The sequence below is a fragment of the Aricia agestis genome, chromosome Z, assembly GCF_905147365.1.
Source record: "Aricia agestis chromosome Z, ilAriAges1.1, whole genome shotgun sequence".
In the NCBI taxonomy this organism is placed as follows: domain Eukaryota; kingdom Metazoa; phylum Arthropoda; class Insecta; order Lepidoptera; family Lycaenidae; genus Aricia; species Aricia agestis.
In genome coordinates, this window is record NC_056428.1 from 35,477,738 (window position 1) to 35,501,967 (window position 24,230).

At 32.5% G+C, this 24,230-nt stretch overlaps 1 protein-coding gene across 1 annotated transcript in view; it reads left to right on the top strand.

Annotated features, from left to right (window-relative positions):
- The first annotated feature begins 18,168 nt into the window (after window positions 1–18,168).
- LOC121739399 (E3 ubiquitin-protein ligase highwire) overlaps window positions 18,169–24,230 on the top strand; it is a 154,280-nt gene continuing 148,218 nt past the window's right edge. The window contains exons 1-9 of the mRNA XM_042131859.1: window positions 18,169–18,247; window positions 18,718–18,826; window positions 19,249–19,501; window positions 19,677–19,823; window positions 20,005–20,211; window positions 20,328–20,654; window positions 20,738–20,914; window positions 21,021–21,293; window positions 21,475–21,609. Coding sequence (XP_041987793.1) covers window positions 18,735–18,826; window positions 19,249–19,501; window positions 19,677–19,823; window positions 20,005–20,211; window positions 20,328–20,654; window positions 20,738–20,914; window positions 21,021–21,293; window positions 21,475–21,609 — 1,611 coding nt within the window. The 5' untranslated portion in view covers window positions 18,169–18,247; window positions 18,718–18,734. The remainder of the gene's footprint in view (window positions 18,248–18,717; window positions 18,827–19,248; window positions 19,502–19,676; window positions 19,824–20,004; window positions 20,212–20,327; window positions 20,655–20,737; window positions 20,915–21,020; window positions 21,294–21,474; window positions 21,610–24,230) is intronic.

The following is a 24,230-nucleotide window of genomic DNA, read 5'->3' on the forward strand; positions in this document are numbered from 1 at the left end:
AGTTTTCGAGTTGCGTATTAAAGCTATTTCCGTAATTTTGGCTGCAAAGGTAGAGTGTGCAGAAGTTAATTTTATATGAAGAGTTATCTTTTCTTGGTGAAACCGTTATCCACAGATCTTCCGCGGAGGTGTGCCATTCGGGGCGCCCAATTGCTGCTAAATCGCGTCGAACTGCAAGAAGCACTCCCCCTCCGAGTGATTGCTTAGTAAATTTGTAATCTCTGTCACGCCGCCAAACAATATATCTGCCATCAAAAAGTTCGTAATCATTTATACCGTCTAGAAGCCAGGTTTCCGTTATAGATATAATGTCATACGTGTTGAGGTACACATTCCTTTTTAATAAGTCAGTTTTGGTACGTAGACCACGAGCATTCTGATAGTAAATACTCAATTTGGAGTCCATCTGTAATAATCAATATGGATTAAGTAAGTATAATTAATAAGTTTATTATGTTGTTTTGTTAAGTTTGATAAAAAATATTAATTTATTTAATGAGTATAAAATAATTGTAATGACAATGTACATAATTTATTATTATTGTAATACACTCCGGACAAACCTTCGTGGTTTATGGAGAGTATATCTCAAACGTCTTGTATGATTTATGAAAATAAAGGAATAAATAAAAAAAAAAAAAATATTCATTAATGTTTGTTCGTCGTTTGTCTTTGATTGTTCGTCATAAATAATCGTTTGTTCGTCACTTGTTTGTATAATAAAACTTAATTTAAAAAAATCTTCTTAATTTAGCCCCCCGTTTTAAATTTTAATAAATTTATGTTAATATTGAGTTATAAATATTCATTAATGTTTGTTCGCCGTTTGTTCGTGATTGTTCGTTATTAAATAATCGGTTGTTCGTCGCTTGTTTATGTAATAATAGTTAATTAAAAATATCCTTTTATGTTAGCCCCCCAGTCTAATTTTTAATAAATGTATGTCAATATTGAATTGTAAATATTCAATAATGGCCGTGTTCGTCGGCGTATTTTTGGACAAACCTTTTATTGCGCATGTCCAAAAGATGTCATGGCAACGCCATAACAAGTTGCTGGTCAAGTCGTAAACAACGTCTTAATTGTTTATACATGATTAAAATAATAAAAGCTAAACATAAATACATAAGCCTAAATTGTCTAAAAGCCGCAAAAATAATTTATTTAACACTATGATAGTGTTTGATTATTTTATTTTGGAAAATATGGGTATGGATCACTTGGAAAAATTTAAAAATTTAATTGTTTTTTTTAATGAAATAAGAGGGCAAACGAGCAAACGGGTGACCTGATGGAAAGCAACTTCCGTCACCCATGGACACTCGTAGCATCAGAAGAGATGCAGGTGCGTTGCCGGCCTTTTAAGAGGGAATAGGGTAACAGGGGAGGGTAGGGATGGGAAGGGAAGGGAATAGGGGAAGGTAGGGAAGGGAATAGGGTAGGGGATTGGGCATCCGGTAAACTCACTCACTCGGTGAAACACAGCGCAAGCGCCGTTTCACGCCGGTTTTCTGTGAGAGTGTGGTATTTCTCCGGTCGAGCCGGCCCATTCGTGCCAAAGCATGGCTCTCCCACTGGTTTGTTCATTGTAACGCCACCAACAAATTGCAATTGGGTTAAATGTCAAGTCGTAAACAGTTGTCGTTGCCATGGCATGACATGATTTGGACATGCGCAATAACTAGGTTTTGCAGCGAATGCGCTAAAAATTACGCCGACGAACACGGCCAATGTTTGTTAGTGCTTAAAAGACGTTTGTTCTTCCTTCTTTTTTGTTTAATTAACAATTTTTATAATTATTATTTTAGTCTGGCTTACCCAGCATAGGTATATTTCGACTGGCAACATTATTCTGAAGTTGATCTTTGTCGTCTATGGTCATTGGATTTCATGATTTTGATACTTGGGAATAAGGTAAGGTTATTTAAATATTATTATGGGTATTATTTTTTACGTCTTTACTTGTCTGTGGCGCCTTGAGCGGGTTTCGCCACAGGCAGAGGTTTCTACACGCCCAGCATACACTAAAACTGCAATTTCATGTTCCTTGGTCTTGCGGAATGCGTTATAAAGATCTGAATCATTTTTAAATTAAATTTTCTACCTAGAAAATAGTACTTTTGTAATATATATTTGTCGGTATAATGTTATACAGCCGGTTTAATTACTGAGATACCTATGTTCAATAGATTTTGGGTCATATTTTAATAATAAACCAGTATTTAGCGAGCCAAGAGTATTTATTTATTTATATAACCTTATAATATTATTCACAAAAATAATATCACACAAGTCACGACTCTCATACAATTATTTTAAATAATCAACGTTATAAGTACAGCGGTTCTAAAATGGTCACATTTAGCAATTATTCCTCTCAATCAATTCAGCAAATGAATTGTCAAAACTGTTAAACTGACAAATGTCAAATCAACTACAAAGATACAGAAATGAATTGCAAGCAGAGTTGCATTTTGCGATTTTAGAAAAATGAATCATATTATGATTCATATCATGATTCTTCAAAGCGACCATTTTAGCCTTTTTTGCTAGCTGTCTTGCTCTACATAAACGGGTTTCAATATGATAAATATGTAAGTACTTACAAAAAAAGCACTGCTATTTTTGTACTTACATATTATTCTTTTTTTTTCACAACATGTTTTGGTTCTTTTAGAATATTTTATTTTTTATTTCTAAGTTTTTTTTTGTTATTCTTATGCGTATTTTATGTGTTTTTGTTACGATAAATTGAATAAATTATTCTTATTAATACTAGTGATGACAACCAATAACGATTAAGCGGTCATTTGCAAGTTACGTCACTTTATAGTTTGTGCGTTCGATATGGGTGACAGTTTTCATGTTCCTTGCTACAGTTTTTTTTACAAGCAAACAAAAAAAATCAAAATGTAATAAATTATATTCCATCTACAAAAACAAATGTTTCCTATAATTGTAAATAAATAAAAATGAAAGGATGCTAAATGCTAACTTATTAATAAAAATTATAAATATTAACTGTGACATAGGAGTATAAAATTATTGTTACGAAAACATTTGAAAAATGTCATAAGCATGAAACGAAACTTATGTCAATAGAGATTGACTCTGTTGAATTGAAATCAAATCGATATAAAAGGGCGGCTATCTTAAATCGCCGGCACCACTGAAATGTCAGTACGAAATCGATAATTTCGATTGCAATTCCTTTACGAAGTGATTCGATATTTTTAAACTATCGATTAATTTTTGTTAGGTAACTTCCCTACTATTGTCAATTATAATGTGTCACGCATATCATCATAAAACGCACAAACTATAGTTAAGCCCAGTATTCTGATATATTATGATCATTATTTCCTTATCTAAAATTAAAGTAAAAGTCACATCAAAATAGCAATTAAAACATTTTAAAATCGATTCATCATAAAACATGCGATTTAAGTATATTAATTAATACTTAGTCAATAATAATAATAATAAATAGGTTAAATATCTTAATTAAGAGTTAATTAAGTTACACGTGGGAGAGCCATGCTTCGGCACGAATGGGCTGGCTTGACCGGAGAAATACCACGTTCTCACAGAAAACCGGCGTGAAACAGCGCTTGCGCTGTGTTTCGCCGAGTAAGCGAGTTTACCGGAGGCCCAATCCCCTACCCTATTTTCTTCCCTACCCTCCCCTATTACCCTATTCCCTCTTAAAAGGCCGGCAACGCACTGGCAGCTCTTCTGATGCTGCGAGTGTCCATGGGTGACGGAAGTTGCTTTCCATCAGGTGACCCGTTTGCTCGTTTGCCCCCTTATTTCATAAAAAAAATTAGTATAATGCAGCAACAATGTAAACTATCCAGCTAAAATGTCATAATAATTGATTGGTATAAAAAATAAAAAATAACACAAAAATTCATGTACAAAATTAATAACAATTAAAATAGAATTAATTACATTGTCACATCAATTAAAAATACAAAAAAAAATCAATATCAATGTCTACAGAACAACAAAAATATTAAATTATGTTACTAGAATAAATATTGTATATGTTACCGTTAGAATGCAGAATACGTTAAACTGCACATTACCTAGGTAATCTGCAGATTCCCTGATACCATCTTTCCATTTTTTCTATCGAGTGAAGTTGATGATATTGTGTAATGGAATATGAATTCACACACATCACATTCATGGAATATGAGTTAACACATTTAACTGTTAGATCCTCACTTAGCTTAGCTCCCCATTTCTATTATTGCACATGCACATGAAAATGAAACGAATATGTCTATTCTAAACAGCTGTATCGCCATTACTTTTCGAAGAATAGTTTTCATCAATTTCAATTTGAAATATTTCCAAATTCAATTAACCAAAAGAAAAAAACATAAACCAACTTACAAAAAGAAATGAAATCCAACTAAAAATATTTTCATGTAAAAACTAAAAATGTTGCCAAATCGAGACGATATAGTTCGTGGTGTCAAAAAGTAGTGAGATCTCATGTAGAGCCAAGTTTCTATTAAGTATTTTGCCGCGACTTATGTGTAAAATGGTTTTTAGATTTAGGGCTGAGTAGGTATGTAAGGTTAGGAACTTGGCTCTATATCATGATCTCGCTACTTTTTGACACCACGAACTATATCATGGTTTCGTCTTGAAATTTTTTTTACATGAAAATGTTTTTGGTGCGATAATAATTATTATTCTAGGACATAAAACACTGCGTGGGGCTCAACTCTGGTACTAATATATACCGATTCGAGTTTCGTTGACAAATCATTATATATTTGCCAATTACCTCCTAGTCGCTGGCAATAAGCAATGTAGAGGCCTGTGGTATACGCTGCAACTCCAGATATTCTAAAAATTTATTAAAATTAATTAATTTGATTCAAAACAATAAACATGAAATTGCAGTTTTAGTGTATGCTGGGCGTGTAGAAACCTCTGCCTATGGCGAAACCCGCTCAAGGCGCCACAGACAAGTAAAGACGTAAAAAATAATAACCATAATAATATTTAAATAACCTTGCCTTATTCCCAAGTATCAAAATCATGAAATCCAATAACCATAGACGACAAAGATCAACTTCAGAATAATGTTACCAGTCGAAATATACCTATGCTGGGTAAGCCAGACTAAAATAATAATTATAAAAATTGTTAAATAAACAAAAAAGAAGGAAGAACAAACGTCTTTTAAGCACTAACAAACATTATTGAATATTTAAAATTCAATATTGACATACATTTATTAAAAATTAGACTGGGGGGCTAACATAAAAGGATATTTTTAATTAACTTTTATTACATAAACAAGCGACGAACAATCGATTATTTAATAACGAACAATCACGAACAAACGGCGAACAAACATTAATGAATATTTATGACTCAATATTAACATAAATTTATTAAAATTTAAAACGGGGGGCTAAGTTAAGAAGATTTTTTTTAAATAAGTTTTATTACACAAACAAGTGACGAACAAACGATTATTTATAACGAACAATCAAGAACAAACGACGAACAAACATTAATGAATATTTATAACTCTATATTAACATAAATTTATTAAAATTTAAAACGGGGGGCTAAATTAAGAAGATTTTTTTTAATTAAGTTTTATTACACAAACAAGTGACGAACAAACGATTATTTATGACGAACAATCAAAGACAAACGACGAACAAACATTAATGAATATTTATAATTCAATATTGACACAAATTTATTAAAAATTAAAATGCGGGGGCTAACTTAAGAGTAAAGAGCATAATATTTAATTATTTTTTATTAAATGAACAAGTGCAGACAAACGATTATTTATAACGAACAATCAAAAACAAACGACGAACAAACATTATTGAATATTTATAATTCAATATTGTCATAAATTCATTAAAAAATAGAATGAGGGGGCTAACTTAAGATCATAATATTTTAAATTAATTTTTATTTAATAAACAAGTAACGAACGAACGGTTATTTATAGCGAACAATCAAGAACAAACGACGAACAAACATTAATGAATATTTAAAACTCAATATTGACATCTTATTAAAATTTTTAAATGCGGGGGCTAACATAAGATCATATTTTAAATTAATTTTTATTAAATAAACAAGTAACGAACAAACGATTATTTATAACGAACAATCACGAACAAACGACGAACAAACATTAATGAATATTTATAATTCAATATTAACATAAATTAATTAAAAATTAGAATGGGGGGGGCTAACTTAAGATCATATTTTAAAACATTTTTTATTAAATAAACTAGTAACGAACAAACGATTATTTATAACGAACAATCACGAACAAACGACGAACAAACGATATACGAATATAAAAATCAAAAAATTACAAAAAAAAATAATCTTGGGGGGCTAACTTCCAGGACCTCCTCGATGAAGATGGGTCAAAGTGGTCGTTCTAGTTTTTTTTTTAATTTTAACGTAACTATATCGCGAAAGCCATGTTCGGAAAGTTTTCACGACAGAGTAGAGACAAAAACTTTATATTATTTCATTACAAATAATATTTTAATTGAAATATGTATATTAAATGAAATAACATTTTATGAAATATTTTGATTGGAAAATGAATTGTTTTAAATGAAAGGTCAAATGATTTCTTATAAAATATAATACTAATTTTCATCTCTCCTATACCTGTTGACCTCGTACTTGACTAAGCATTACGCGGTATTGTTACCTAACGTTTATAATATGTGACAATAGTCAATATTCAACGTATGTGGTTTTGTTATTAAAATATGATTCAATGTGAAAACTCAAATACATATACTTAAGTAATAAAAGTTTAACTATATTAAAATATTAAAAAATGTAATACTAAAAACGAAACAAATATAATATTATGTATTTTATTTGTAAAATAAATGTAACTATAAACAATTACTTTTATTTACGACTTGAAGAAAAGGATCGTAATATCCAAGTTCGGTTCAATGTACCTATGTATAAAAAAAAATTATAGTTCTTTTTTTAAACTTTTCTCAAAACGCTCAAAACGATCCATAATCCGTTCCACTTGGGTTTGTATCACTGACGCTCACATGCTAGTGGAACGGGAAAAACTACAGTCTTGAGCGTTAGCGTTTCAACGTCATCTGGAACGTAGGGTAAATCGGTTCACATTCCAGAATCCAGATTAAAAATTACTATACATTTGCTATAGTACAGTCTGTCAAAAAAGTGAAGAAATTAAAAAGGTGCAACATCGTAGCTGAGGTCCTCTTCTTCTTCTTTTGGCGTAAGCCTCGGGAGCCGGGCCTCCCCATTTAGAGTCTGGCCAACGAAAGCTGAACCAAGCGAACCGCGGCAAATTTAAAAATTATTTATATGGTATCACATAATGTAGTAGGAAAAAAAGATTTAGATCATTTTCTGCTGATGCTAGATATTATATTACCTACTCCAATGTGCAAAAAATTATGCACCTATAAAAGAAAAGTCTAACATAAATTATAGCCTATACTGACTTAGAAAATATATTGCTAACTAAGCCTAAAACTAAGCCTAGTAGAATTGTTTCGAAACCGGTCGTGTTTTTAGCTAATTAGTAATAATAATAAATGAATATAGTGGAAAAAGTGCACGTAAAATAATTGTGTTTTATTTGTGTTTTTGTCTAATCGGTATTAACGAGAGAGTAGAATATTCGATGGGTAATTAGGTCACAATGGTATGGTGGAAGCTTTCCTGTTTCTCATCCGAATCTTCGTGAAGATTTTCAATAAAAATACCATTTATTAAAATAAATAACATGTCTAGTATGAAAAATTAAGAGATCATAAGAGTATAAAATAATAATTATGACCAAGTATCAAGATCATGAAATCGTGCAACCGCAAACCATCGACTGGCAGAATAGTGTTGCCAGTCAAAATAAATGCTTGGTTCAGCTTTCGTTGGCCAGACTCTAGGAGTTGCCAGCTTCAGAGCCATAGATAAAGTATTATAGTATAGAATCACTGACCTCCATTAAACAAGTACGCTGGACTGATATACCCTTTAAAATGACAGCTATTTTTTGTGCCTATTTGAAGCAGAATCAGCTCCCCCATTATTAGGGATAGGAACTAAATTTGACGTTAAAATGACGTTCGAAAGTCGCCATCATGTCGCCATATTGGCGCTGATAGCAGTAGTGGGAGTATTTGGAACTAATACTAGTGATGTACAACTGTCTTTTCTATTATCGATGAAATGTTTCCAGATTCAGATAATGTCGACCATTAGGACAAAAATATTAAATTGAATAATACAAACGCTACATATTTGTATTAAAGATAACAGACTTCCTCTCCGTTATTTAGATAGGCGTAATAAATTAACAACGATTTCATACGTAGATAACGTGAAGTAGCAGTACCTATCTATAATTCATTTATTTTTACCAGTTAGCACCAGGGATGTTGCGAATGTCCGCATCCGCATCCGCAAAATATGCGGAGCATCCGCATATATTTGGACATCCGCATCTGCATCCGCATTAAATCGATGCGGATTTTTATGCGGATGCGAATGTCATACGAGTTACGACAAGAAAAGAAAAGCGGCAGGGTCTGTAAATGGTACGTGACAAATGACCAATGGGAGCGAAAAAGCGGGCCAAGTGCGTCTCGGCCACGCACAATAGAGGGTACCGTAGTACCGCCAGTTTTTGATAAGTTTTGTATCATCAATGAATGTAAATTATAACATGTTTTACACTACTAACAACATCATCTCAGTTTCATCCAAAGGAATATGAACGAAAAATTCCTTTGTACTTCTGAATAACTTATAAAGTCTTTTTAAATTTTGCGTATTTCCTACTCCCGTGAATTTTTCCGCATATTTTTCAGAATCAACCGTTTAGCTAATAACTGGTAGAAGGGGGAGACACTGGACACTAACGATTTCTTCCACTTTAAAACTTTGAATATTTCTTCGAATAATAATATTCGTAATATTTTTAAAAACCCTATCCAACAACACCACACACGGTGGAGTGGACGCAAAATAAAAAGACTTATCCCCGCTTGGTGTGTAAGGGAATCAATTTTTGGTCCCATAAATTTTTTTAAAGTTTTATATACCACTTTGTCGACACCGTTTATATGTATGTGCATTCATGCCGAATTTAGGCTTCGTAGGCTATTCTCTGAGCGAAATCGCGGAGAAACAGACAGACAGACGGACAGATAGACCGAAAATATAAGGGTTCCTTGTTGATTACGGAACCCTAAAACGGTCACAGCTTCCGATGCGTTTATTGTGGTGCATTAATTATTGTTTTGTGTAAATTAATCACTACAAGTTTGTTTGTGCTTCTTACTTAATGAAGAACGGCATTATTACTATTAAATAATTTAAGTATAAGGCTTTATGGCTTATGCTCCTATTAATAAATTCGTGTACTTACTAAAAAAAGTGGTAGAGTTTAATATAGGGAATTAATGTAGTTTTCATTTACAAATTATTATCTCTTTAATACAAAAGTATTATTTTAGTACAGGTTGCCTAGAATATATTTTTTTATTACTCTCAAGGTAATTTTTTGTAAGGAGTTTCATTTTGATAAAAGGAACAACAATTTCCTCTGCAAAAGTGGTAGCTAACAAAGATAAATATGATTTAATATTTCGATTTGATGGTCTTAAAATATAGATTATTCTATTCAAAATGCGTTTCAAAATGAAGCTACTCACAAAAAATTAGCTTGATATTAATTAAAAAATTTGTTCTAGGGAACCTGTACTATTATTTTGTGACAAATTATTTAAAATTAAAATAATACTTTTTCATTTTATAAACTATATTAAGTATGTAGGATCCGAAACATCTGCATCCGCATCCGCATCCGCGGATGTGAACCTCTAAAAATCCGCATCCGCATTCGCATCCGCGGATGTGAAAAAATCGGGATCCGCAACATCCCTGGTTAGCACTACGAAAAATTGAAAACAAAACTAGAAAACTAAAAGATAAGCTTCTAACGAAAACTTTGTTGTATTGTATTTTCTAATTTCATTTCTAAATTCTAATATTATCAAAGTAGTGCTACAGTGTATCGTATTAAAGCTGAACAAAGCTGAATAAGTGTTCTGTGTGATTAGACCCTAACTAATCTCATCATATTATAATATTATAAAGCGGAAGAGTTTGTTTGTTTGAACGCTCTAATCTCAAGAACTGCTGGTCCAATTTCAACAATTATTTTAGTGTTAGACAGCCCATTTTATATATTTTATCACGCTGAGACTAATAGGAGCTAAGAAATAGAGGAAAATGTGGAAAAAATGGGGGAATGTATAACATGAAGGATTATATAGCCTATTTTTTGTGGACCAATTTGTCTGTGTAATTAGATATTTACGTGGGAGAAGCCGCGCGGAAAGTCTAGTAATAATATAAAAGTTCCCTATTTATTTATGGATCTAGCAAGCCAATTTTTATCGATTTACTCTCATTCGATTTTCGCCATTTTGGCGCTGATTGCAGAAGTGCGAGGGAAATTAACTAAATGGATAATGCGATCCATAAATAAATATGGAACGTTTGAATACATTTTTTTATTGTGGTGGAGTAGGTAAGGTATTTATAAATTATAAAAATATATGTGCGATACTTTAACATTATATTTTATTAGTTACCGTTACACAGTTAAAGTCTGTCAAGAAAGAGTAGACGCTGAAATAAATTTTCCAAACATAATCACGATCAAATGGTAGTTTTGCGCCTTGTATTTTCACAGGGAACGTTTGTACGCTTCAAATAGTAACGGCAAGCGGTAGTAGCAATTTTCGGACGCCAACCAGGCTTTCCCATTTTTTCAACCATAATTCCAGTCTTCCTTAGGAAACCTGTCAATTATTTTAAGAGCATAATATGTATTTGATAATAAAAATCGGTTATTGGAGATTTCAATACAATTATTATAGATATCGATAAGTTTTATCGACAGAAAACTCCAGCACTATTAAATTTTATTGTTTATCAAAAATCGGTAAAACAAAGGTAAATATGTGGTGAATACGGTATACCGTATATATATTAGTGCCACATTTTTAAATGCCTATATTATCAATAAAAGTTTAAAATCGTAGAAATGAGCTGTTAAAATCACTTACTTGTGAAATGTAACCCAACATACCTTTTTGTACCGTGTTTTACATAACATACACCCTTTCATAGTTTAACTATGAACTACCACCACTTATTTATATATTACTTAATCGCGTAAAACCTTTTAAAACACTTTAAAAATCACGAAAACAATTCGAACGATTAAGCAACACAGAGAATTAAAATACATAGGTACATGGTTACCAATGGTTACGTCAAATTTAGTTCTCGGTCCTAATAATGGGGGCGCTGATTCCGTTTCAAATGGCAAAAAAAAAAGTGGGTATCATAGATCCAGCGTACTTGTATAATAGAGATCAGTGTATATAATGGCTGCTGTTAAGCTGCATTGGTGTATCATCCCACATCGGACTAGTTTTGAGTAATCGGCGTTTTAAGTTTTTTTGGAATAATCTTTATTTTCTGCTTATTTTAAGCAAAAAAATGTTATTGTGCGGTATCATTTTTTTTTGCTAAAATGCGTAGATTATGATTATGATAAAAGAAATTAATTTTACATTCGTTTTTAAGAGAAAAAGTATAAAAATGGTTAATGCTATATTGCTATAGGGCTTATTACATATAACATTAATGTCCTATTATATAAAATTACCTCGTCACGCCCACACCGCTGAATCGATTTTAAGTCCCTGAAAAGGACATAGGATCCTTTTTATTCCGAAAAAATGTACGGTTCCCAGACATTCAATAAAAATGATTTCTGCTTATACCGCTACATGGCTTTCAATTATATTTGGTATGTAGGTACGTTATGTGTCGGGAAAGGACATAGGATACTTTACATCCGGGAAAAAGGTACGGTACCCGTATTATAAACCGATTTTGATGAAAATTGGTGTGCACATACTTTGACTCTCATGAAAGGATATAAGATAATTATTGTCCTAGAAAAATGTACGGTTACCACGTTATAAAGTTTCCTATTTTGCGCCTCAGCCGCTAAACAAATTTTGATGAAACATGGTATGGAGATACTTTGAGTAGCGGAAAAGGCCATAGGATCCTTTTTATCTCGGAGAAATGTACGGTTCCCAGGCGTTAAATAAAATGATTTCTGCTTATACCGCTACAATGGATTTTGGTGATATTAGGTATGCAGATATACATTATGTCTCGGGAAAAGACAGAGAGTTCCCGCTTCTTCTTCCCTTCCCGCACTTCCCGCAGAGAGCTCTTATGTATTGCGCACACACTTGGGCACTATGATATTACTCCTGCGTAACTAGCCTGGTTTTATTGAAACCGGCCACCGCCACCGAAACCGGTGTGGGAGTTTTCCGTAGCCAAATGGCAAAAAACGGAACCCTTATAGATATTTTTTTTTGTCTAACCTATTCGTGTGAGGTATAATATGTGGATAGGTCTTCAAAAATCATATTGAGGTTTCTAATATAATTTTATTTGTAACCTGAATAGTTTGCGAGAGAGACTCTTCCAACGTTGTAAAATGTGTCCCCCCCCTCTAACTTCTAAAGTTGGGCATGATAATTCTAAAAAAAATATATGATGTTACTATAAAAACTACCAACGAAAATTGGTTTCAACGAGATCTAGCAGGTAGTTTTTTTTATACGTCATAAATGGTAAACCTTAATTTACCTTTCATTAAATCAACTGAAATATATAAATAAATCAAAAACCTTTTTATTTCATAGAAATTAACCTTATTGCTGCTTCGGAACCCTTCATGGGCGAGTCCAACTCGCACTTGGCCGGTTTTTATTTATTATAATTACCAGCATTGGACATTGGGCATAATTATTGAAACTAGAGATCGCCCAATGATCGAAATTCGACCTTAGTTTTAACGACATTAGGACTACTACAACCTACATTTTGTAAAAAAAATGACTTTATCATATTTTTTTCAACTCTTTTTTCTGGGACTCAGCTGATCTCAGACTGGCCGTGTAAGCATTGTCTTATAATATTTAAGATTCTATAAAAAAAAATATAATCCATTTTCAATTTGTTGTCAACTGACTTCAACCATAAATAAAAGAGTATAATTCGTATGTATAGGCTTGTCACTAAAAAATCTGTCATTTTTCCTAGTGTGTGTGTTGTAGTGAGTGTAATGTTTTATTTGTTAAAAAAATGTATGATAAAAGCATAATTACAAAATAATATTAGCTCGATGCACTCCTTCACCATATAAACTATAACTGTGCAAAATTTCATTCACTACGTTTCCCCATTTTTTGTCAAAAGAGATACAAAGTTTTTGGCTCACGTATTAATATATAGATACTCGTTAGTCTAATTAAATTATAAATCTAATTGCAAACTAAAATTAGAATACATTTTATACATATTATTAACAAATTAACTTACGGGTAATTTCAGATGCACAACAATTACTTAATCAATCTGATTAATTTGTAATCTGATTAAAATTACTAATTTCTTTTTGCCCAACTCTCCACGTGATAAACAAAATTTTATCAAAATCCGTTAAGCGGTTTAAGCGCAAATCATTTTAGAATCATAGTACATAATTGCTATATACAAAACCTCACTTACAGGAATAAGCATTAGCCATTTTTGTACTCTAGAATATGCTACAGTTGGTTTTCAAAAAAATGGATTTCACTGTCGTAAACCTTATGTTATAAAGAACAAAACTGAAATTAACTCAAAATTCGATTTTATGTGGAATGAAACACTAATGCTTAACAGCAGCCAGATGTAGTCTTAGCCCGTCATCGCGTGGCCATTTTGTGCTTATTTTCATACAAGTAGTGTGCAATTATTTTCTTGAATATTTATATTTTTCGATTATTTCGAAGCACATTATGATACAGGAAAGAAAGTCAATTAGTTCATGATATCGATTAACTATAGTTCAAGTGATGAGAATCCGTAAACACACGTAAAAAGCTATGCAATTTTTATATCCAAATTATTAATTAACGTGACATTTTTAGTACTAATGCCTTACATAGCACGAATAAGGGATTAATAAACTTATAAATTATCTTTTTAGCTTGCAAAAATACCGATTGAAAAGCCCAAAAAACGTTGTTCAAAACTTACGTATTTAATGTTAAAATCCAAGTGTTTGAGGCATTCTTCGGCCATTCTTATGGTTTATTATTTAGCGGAACCACAAAACTCAACAATATCTAGCATTAAATGTTCACTAAAAACCTTTATTAACACTTTTATTCAATGATTAAAAACTCAAAGCAGATATTTTACTACCGCGCGCGTCGTGAAGATTCAAATACGGCCCAATTGGGCTGTCTGTTATTTAGTCTGCATCGAGCGCAGTCACGAACGTGCCGCGTCTTGTCTTACCTAAATAAATTGAAAATGACGTCGTGCGTGTTTCGAAAATGTACCAATTATGACTCGAAAGTAAACAAAATATATGGAATCCCTTACCACATGTTTTGATTGCAATAAATACCTCGATTATTTACATTTTCAATTATTTTCTGAACAATCTGGAAAAAATCGAATTTTCGTCATAGCTCAGGCGAAGAAAGAGACAGCGATACGATTCGACGTTTAAAAATAGAACTGTCTCTTTTATGTAAATGGTTTTTCGTATCTTTTGTTTCACTTATCTGTCAAATTTGTCAATGTTTGCAATTTTGAATTTGAAAATTGTTCGGAAGAGATCTAAGCCGGAAAATAGTATGGACGTAAGTCGTAACATATCTGTATAAGTACAATATCATTGCTTTTATTATCTATACTAATATTATAAATGCGAAAGTATCTCTGTCTGTCTGTCTGTCTCGCTTTCACGCCAAAACTACTGAACCGATTGTAATTAAATTTTGTACACAGATAGTCTAAGGCCTGAGAAAGGACATAGGCTACTTTTTAACTGGAAAAAGAGGTTGTAAGGGGGTGAAAATGCGTAAATTTGGTCAAATTAAGTTAGTCCCAAAAATGCAAAACAGATGGCGCCAAGAGTCCCCTAGATCGCGCTATTGCTTGCTCATGCGTATTTCTATAAGAGGTGGTACCATGTTGCGTTGGATTTTTTGATTCTTTCGATTGTTATACACGTTACTAACTAATAACTCACCTACCAACTTAGATATCATTTATCAAATTCAAAAACAACAGCGCCAAAACTACTGAACCCATTGTAATGAAATTTTGTACACAGATAGTCTAAAGCCTGAGTAGGTATACTAATATTATAAATGCGAAAGTATCTCTGTCTGTCTGTCTGTCTGTCTCGCTTTCATGCCAAAACTACTAAACTGATTGTAATGAAATTTTGTACACAGATAGTCTAAAGCCTGAGAAAGGACATAGGCTACTTTTTAACTGGAAAAAGGGGTTGTAAGGGGGTGAAAATGCGTAAATTTGGTCAAATTAAGTTAGTTCCAAAAATGCAAAACAGATGGCGCCAAGAGTCCCCTAGATCGCGCTATTGCTTGCTCATGCGTATTTCTATAAGAGGTGGTACCATGTTGAGTTAATGTTTAGATTCTTTCGATTGTTATACACGTTACTAACTAATAACTTACCTACCAACTTAGATATAATTTATCAAATTCAAAAACAACAGCGCCAAAACTACTGAACCCATTGTAATGAAATTTTGTACACAGATAGTCTAAAGCCTAAGAAAGGACATAGACTACTTCTTACTGGAAAAAGGGGGTGTTTATGCGTAAATTTGTTCAAATTAAGTTAGTTCCAAAAACTGGAACAGATGGCGCCAAGGGTCGCCTAGATCGCGATATCGCTTGCTCATATGTATTTCTATAAAAGGTGGTACTATGTTGAGTTAATGTTTAGATTCTTTCGATTGCTATACATGTTATTAAATAACTCACTTACCAACATAGATATCAGAAACAACAGTCTACCAATAATAAAATATACTTACTAAATAGTTTATGGGTATTGGGCAAAGCTAAAGTTGTGTAATGCATTATGCAGCTAAGTTGTGTAAGTTGTAACGCTAAATAAGCTTGGTATAAAAAAGTTTAATTTAAAAAAAATCATATTATGTGCACACTATACGGCTGTTTTGGGTATTTCGAAAAAGCTTTTGACACCAATTTTATTGACACCGCGCGCTATAAACTGAAGTCCACGCGGACGAAGTCGCAGGCAACAGCTAGTATGAAATATGCAGACTCCTTTGTTATGTCCTAGTAAGTAGGACATAACATTACACGCTTTTGACGCTTATACACCGATATAAGGCTCTCTGCAGTCTATAGTACAGTCTGTCAAAAAAGTCATGAAATTAAAAAGTGGCAACATCGTAGTGTCATCCCTTTCAAATCAATCTAAGAAAAAAGGAATGACACTACGATGTTGCCACTTTTTAATTTCATGACTTTTTTGACAGACTGTTCCTCAATGGTCAGAGCCATAGACTTAATATATACAGAGCTGAACTCTTAAAATGGTCACATTTAGCAATTCCTCTCAATCAATTCAGCAAATGAATTGTCAAAACTGTCAAACTGACAAATGTCAAATCAGTACAAAAATACAGAAATGAATTGCAAGCGGAGTTGCATTTTGCGATTTTAGAAAAATGAATCATATTATGATTAATATCATGATTCCTCAAAGCGATCATTTTAGCCCCGCTGAGGTCATCCCTTTCAAATCAATTTATGAAAAAAGGGATGACACTTCACACTACGATATTGCCACTTTTTTTTAAATTTCTTCCTTTTTTTACAGACATTATAAACCAATGACAAGACTTTTTTTTTATCCAGAAAAGAAAGGAGGGACTTTATCGTTTTAAAATGACAATGCCGTCCTTAAGAGGCCGAGTGCCATCGAAATTCTCATACATACGTAATACCAAAATCATTTTCTCGTACGAAAATATTTAACATCTTTGAGTTATTTTTCAGCTTAAATAGCAATTATCTAGGTTCCTACACAAAAATTTTTACTACAAAATAATTAAGCACAAAATTAAATATTTTCAATATAAGTTGTTAAGTTTCAGTTTGACAAGTTTTTATTATGTCAGCGTGTTCCTAAACTATTACCAGTGTACTGGCCTAATCGCTTAGGCCAATGATCGCTTAGGTTTAAGATATTTTGATTTATCTCACACTTGACAGTACACTGATATTTTTTAAAAACACAACCCATATTGTCAGTGATGCCAACCTGCAGATAATTTCAGATCGGTGAGGAACCAATAGAAAATCTAACCTTACGCCATCTAGTTAAGATTGTTAAAATTAAAATTAAAAATTATACATGAAAATCCCTCATTATTATAAAAGAATATTATTTTATTTTCTAAAAGGTGGCAATCTTGATTTCGTCAGAAAGGGTACCTCTTACGCGATAGAAAGAGAGCGCACATGTAGGCAAATATAATTGTAGGCACCTAGCACTGCGCGGTTGGAATTTGAACTTTATAGTATCGTATCATAAGTTGTTATTTTTTTAAACTGGTTTCATGAGTGGGAATTCTGTTGGTACCACTTAACGATTTTTTGCCATTTGTTTGCAATACAACTAAAAATTATTAATTTTTTATTCTTTATAAACACATAGCTTATAAAAAATCTGATTTGCCCCCCCCCTGGCCCAGAATCTGCGTAATTTGCCCCCCCCTGGCCCAGAACCTGAGTAATTTGCCCCCCCTGGCCCAGAACCTGGGTACGCCCATGAACTCGGACGGGATCCCACTTTTTACCGAAAAAGTGAGAAAAAAAATAATCTTTTCAAAATAAAATTTATAATTGTAACTTAAAATTATACCATGTCAACATCCATACATAATTGTAAGTCATAATATAATAATGTAGAAGTAGCCTTGCAAGCAGCCATCCTACTCCCAAGATGTGCCATCATTTATGAAATCATTGACCTTATAATACAATCGAATCAAAAGTAACATTATTCGCACAGACATAAATTCCGATTAATCGTTAAAAACCCTACAAGTCTTCTCTTCAGAGGGACAACACTAGTGTCACTAGTATGTTTATTGATTTTTTGACATTAGACATAAGTTACCTAGAGCTGTCGAATGTCGATCTTTCCGAATTTTATAAATTTTATTTTAAAATAATAAATTAACACTGTGATATTCATTATGTGGGTGCGTGTGCATAAGGTATATAAAGTAACAGAAATTAAAATTATAATATCCGTCTCAAATAAATTGATTTCGTGTTTTTAACTGACTAGTGTAATGCAATAATAATTCCTAATTAATTACAGCCAAATATTTAAGAATATAATGCTGGCGCTGCGATGTTTTCCTTATTATCGAATGGTTTATTCATATTATATTCATTTAGTTTCAAATCTGAACTTCGTGTGCAATAAATTAGCGATCGAGCGGAACATACCGAATCGATTTATTATTACGAATTTATTTTGTGGGCTTTGACCTTTTTTAAATGATTATTTTCCCATTTAATATCGACTAAGAAGTTGGTCTCAACTTGTGTCTTTATTAATTTGGAGACAGAGCATAGAACAAAGTAACTGGCTAGTGCGAATATTTGCGAAAATCTTGCGATTTTCTTACTATTATTGCTGTGCTTCCCTGAAATGTTGAACTTTAATGAAACTTTGCAGAAATAGATACCTAGACCATGGATGTAAAAATGCAGATACCTGAGCTAAAATGCTTGGATCCAGAGAATTACCGAAAATATTTTCGGGTACTGTGTTGGAGTGGTACCAGGTATTGTAACAATTGTATTAATGTGTGAAAGCTTTTGGCAAACTATGGTACTTACTTAATTGTAAATACTGCAATTACTAGCTTTCATATTTTATCATACTTCTCACTACTTATAAAATTATTCTTTTAAATGTTTCAATAAAACAGTTGTTCTGTGAAAAATAAATTAGGTATAATATTATTATAGTGTAAATTTATTTCTGAAATCTTGTCTGTAATACTCATTTATATTTTTGTTTGTTGTAAACTCTCTACTTTTGTTTCTTTGTTACGCATGAACAGAAGTGTGTGAAAAAATAGTTGTGCTCTGCAAAAGTTCTTTGACCTATGAGTATATAACATATAATTATATTTGTTCATATACAACTATCATGTTTTATAATAGTACTTTAAAGTACACTTACTAAAACTGTTTTATGCAGAAGATCTGAAAAGAAGTTGCAAAAGAAATTCAATAAAAAGGAGAAAGCAAGGAGAGTGAAGGCATCAAATGCTCTGGCAGTCTGCTATGCACCAGCATTGCATGGCAACCCTTCACAATTTGCTGTGTACGCAACCGTCCGTAGAGCTATTTTGGCTCGATGTAGACAGCTCCAAATTTCAAATCAGGAATTATCAGATGACAGCGATTGTGATGATTTACCATTAACTACCACAATAACAAAACTACCTAAGGTATATTTGTCTTTTTTTTAATCTAATTTGTTTTTTAATTTTTAACACTTGAGTGTTGATGCCAGTCTTAGAATTTTTTTATGTTTACTGAAATGTGCCCAGCAATCCAGCAAATTATGTCTTGAGACTTATTTTACTTTTATTTTTGATAATAAATAATGATCATTACTTTCAGATTACTAGTATTGGATTGAAAACAGTCTTTGCATTGATATCCCAAGCCCGTTTTACGGATGCACAATTCTGTGAGCAGTCATTGAAGGCGTTGCTTGATGTTTTACAAGGGCATGCTCCGGAGGAATTAGTTCATGAACCCAGTGAAGTATGAAATTATTAATATATTTATATTATAATTATATTACTTACTAAGAAATAAAAATTAAGTTGTATTTCAATAGATTCAAATATTAACACAGTTGATTATGAAAATGTCTATGTGTTGATTATGAAAATTATTGGTAAAATCATTTTATTATTGTCTAAGATTATTGGTATTATTTCAGATTATAACCAATCTCCATGCGATGCTTGTGGAAGTATCATGTGGAAGCAGTCCAATGGGTAGAAGTGAGATTCCAACAAACCTAACAGCAATTAGTAGTTCATGCTTAATGGCATTATCTGTTGCCAGGGGAGAGGCTGAGCTCATACTTAATGCTGTCACTTCTCTCATTATGGTTTCTGCACCTCTTACTGAACAATATGTACAGGTAACATTATAAAAGCTATATTATTGGTACTTATGGAGACATTAAAATCTTTGAACAATATAGTGTAGTGTTTACTTTAGGATGTAATTACCTTACTAGTTATGTTTGTTTTACAGATACCAATAAATTTAACAGTCCTTCAAAGAAGTGTGCAAGCTGTCATCCTAGGTCCACCGTCTCGGAACCTGTGGCTTAACTATGGTGTGCCTCACAAGTCATTAGTCACAAGTTTTCCTGTGGACCTTCCATCTCCACTCACTGCTGGACCTGGGGAACTGGTGGTTCGGTCTCTAGTATCCGATGGCTGCTTCCTATATGTTTATACATCAAAGGGATTGTTAAAAATTGGCTCCGGATACGGAAGCTCTATACGACAACATGTTTATCTACATAAGCCCGATTTTTTTGCTAGTGATCGACATGGATGGCTTGGGTATTGTAAGGTGAGATTTTCTTTTATATTCTAGGATTACACTTTGATAATTTTTTATAAATATAGACTTAAATATCTATTCTCATCTTCCAGAACAAGTTATATGTTAGGATAGGAAGGAAGAAGACGGAGGTGTACGAAGTGGAAAAAGACTCATTGGAAGTTAAGGGTGTTATTCGGCTGGACCCCGGACAGCCAGCTCCTGTAGAGCCTAAGTCTGCTGTTTTTACTGACGGAAATCAGTTAGGATTAATATTATTAACAAATTTTGTGAGTAACTTGTATAAATACATTTTTTTTTCCTACACAGAAAAGAAAAAAAGTATGTCAGCCTAAGCAGATTATAATATTTACATTTTTGCTCCATTACTTTTAGGATAGTCTTACAATTAAAATGTATGATGTGGAAATAAACGGCAATCGTTCTGAAGGTTCACATACATTAACATCAAAGAGGGAAATAAATGTACACCTATTGAGGAGGCATACTTTGGTGTTAGGAAGGGCACCTTTTGAAGACGGCTTGTCCAGAAGAATAATGGACTTAGACGCACCTGTTGCTATGCAGTTGGATGACAATGATGATGATCCACTAATAGGAATAAGTGCTGGTCAAGATTTTGGGCTATTAACTACAACATCGGGAAAGGTAGTTACTGTGTTTTTAAAATATTATATTATTTATGTATGATCTGAGGTCTGAACAATGGGACCATACAAAGATCTCTGGAATTAATAAACATTTTATATATGTCAATATGAAATTTTGTACTGTCTTGTGCTTTGCATGTTACTTAAAATATTTTATTAAGTTGTTATTTCTTTTGTAGGTTTATTACACAGGAAAAGGTACAAGTTTAGGATACAAAGCGCCGACGCCGCATACCGGTCGATGGACGTTAATGAAAGAAACATTATTCTCCAAAAACGAAGCACCTAACATCAGAAAATATAAAGTCGTACAGGTGAGATCTGGAGCAATATGATTCTTTTAAATCTTAATATTTTGATTCCTTTTCCTATCCCATTACATAGAGAGTCGTATATTTTGTCATATTGTCCAGTCCTTTAAGTAAATACTAAATAGATAAAATATAATATATAGGTAATGCAACTTATGACTATGCAGTGCACACTACGGAAGTTTATAGGGTAAGCTATTCAGGCTTATCCTTACCCTAAGTCTTTACAGGTTGTCATTTAGACGATTGTGGATTAATACCATTTCATTTCAGTATTTCTAAAAATTTTCTCTCTATGTGTAAAAATTAAAATTAGTCACAAACACGAAGTAGGATCCCCCCATGTTTACTAAGCGCACGGGGAAAGCATATTAAGAAATATTGCAGCAGAGGTGAGGGATATTTTGCGATAGTCCCCGTCCGGTGTGGTGAGGTGTGGCGATGGTGAGATGGGAATCGAAACGACTGGTTATGTCAAGATCCAATTTATTAATAATTAAAAAAATACATAATTGTAACAATATTGAAAACCACGTCCTTGCGTAACAAGTTTGAATTACGCTTACTAGTATTATAAAGGAACATACACATTTACGATGATAAAGAACTTACACACTACACCATATGTGTCATTTTTTTTACAAACTACGGTTTCTTATACAACTTAGTTCTATCTTTATGTACAATATCATGCTTACCATTTAAACTTATTTTAACATTAGGTGACATATCTTCCACTACAATATATGGACCTGTATATAAAGTGTCTAATTTATTTCCAGTTTCATTTTTTAATAACAATGTATCGCCTGGATTATAAAAAATAGGATTAATAGATGTATCATAATTACACTTCCTGCGGTATTTACTTAAAATTAGATTATTCCTTGCATCATTTTGTGCTTTCTGTAATCTGTATTTTAATTCTAAAACATAGTCTTCAAAATTATATAATGGTTCCACATCATTGCATAAGTTATTCGGTAATCTACATAAGTGGCCAAACACTAGCTCAAAAGGTGTATACTTAGTTTCGGAATGTACTGTAGTGTTATATGAAAAACACCAATAATGTAACCATGAACTCCAATTAGAAGGATTATTATTGGTTTGTATACGTAAATAGGCACCTAAAACTTTGTGTGAGTTTTCTAAAGATCCAATGCTCTGATGATGATAAGCAGTTGCAATAGTTTGAGTTATATTTAAAAGTTTACACATTTCTGACATTGTTTTTGAAATAAATTCAGTACCTCTGTCACTAGCTATTTCTTTCGGAATGCCATATCTTAAAATAAAATTTTCGACAAACGTTTTAGCGACCTCCGTAGTTGTTTTTGTTTTTAAAGGATAAGCCTCGACATGTTTACTTAGCTCGCACTGTAGTGTTAAAATGTATATGAACCCTAACTATATCCAAAAAAACTTTTTCGAATGACGATGATGCTGTGGTTGTTATATATAAGGGTGGCTTATGAATTTTAGTATATTTTTGTGTCTGACATTTATTGCACTTCTCGATATAGCACCTAACGTCTTTTTCTAATGATGGCCAATAATAATATTTCTTAATATTATTTACCATTATTCTAACACCAACGTGGCCACTACTGGGCAATAAATGAAAATCGTTCATTATTATTTTCTTTTCCTCGTCAGAATAAATTCTTTGAACGTCTTTTACTACAGTAATTCTCGGAAAGCCATGTGGATTTTTGGCAATATATTTTGATAAAATCTCTATAACTTTTTTATTTTTATTCGTTTTTACCATAACGATTTCTTTTATATTTAATTTATTGCAAAATGATGCCATTTCTTTCAGAAAATCGTCTCGCGAGTTTCCTGATAAAGAAAATGAGCTTGCATATAAATTATTTTTATTTTCACAGTAACCAAAATTATTATTTTGTGATAAGACAATCTTTAAATCTTTATTATTAAATATTGTTTGTAAACTTTTTTCTGGTAATATAATTAACTCTACATCCGTTTCAACTTTCTTTAATACCTCTACAATCTTAGGTTGAGACCTAATATTAGTATTATCTAATAAGGTGTCGGTCAATTAGCTTACTATTCATTTCTTTTAAATCGTCTGATGTAATTGACACACGAGATAATGCATCAGCGACTACGTTATCTTTCCCTTTAACGTATTCAACTGTAAAATCATATTCCTCTAACAAAAGTCGAAATTTAGTTAACCGACTCGACGGATTTGTCATATTAAAGAGATAGAGGAGAGGTCTGTGATCTGTTCTAATAACAAATTTTTTACCGTACAAATACGGCCTAAAATATTTTATGGACCACACAATGGCTAGTAATTCTTTTTCTATCGTGGCATAATTCAACTCAGACTTGTTTAAACATCGGCTAGCGAATGCGATCGGTCTGTCGTTTGAATTACTGAGCACACTGCCTATAGCGAAACCAGAACTATCTGTACAAAAAATAAATTTATTATTACTAGAAAAAATTGGATAATCTAAAATAGGGGGGGACTAAAAGATGTTAACTTTAAAGATGTTAAGTTACGAGCTGCGATAATTGTCGATAACCGTTGGCTTCTCAAACCATCCGAAAAACACTTAATAGCGTTTTTTTTCATTGAGGGGACT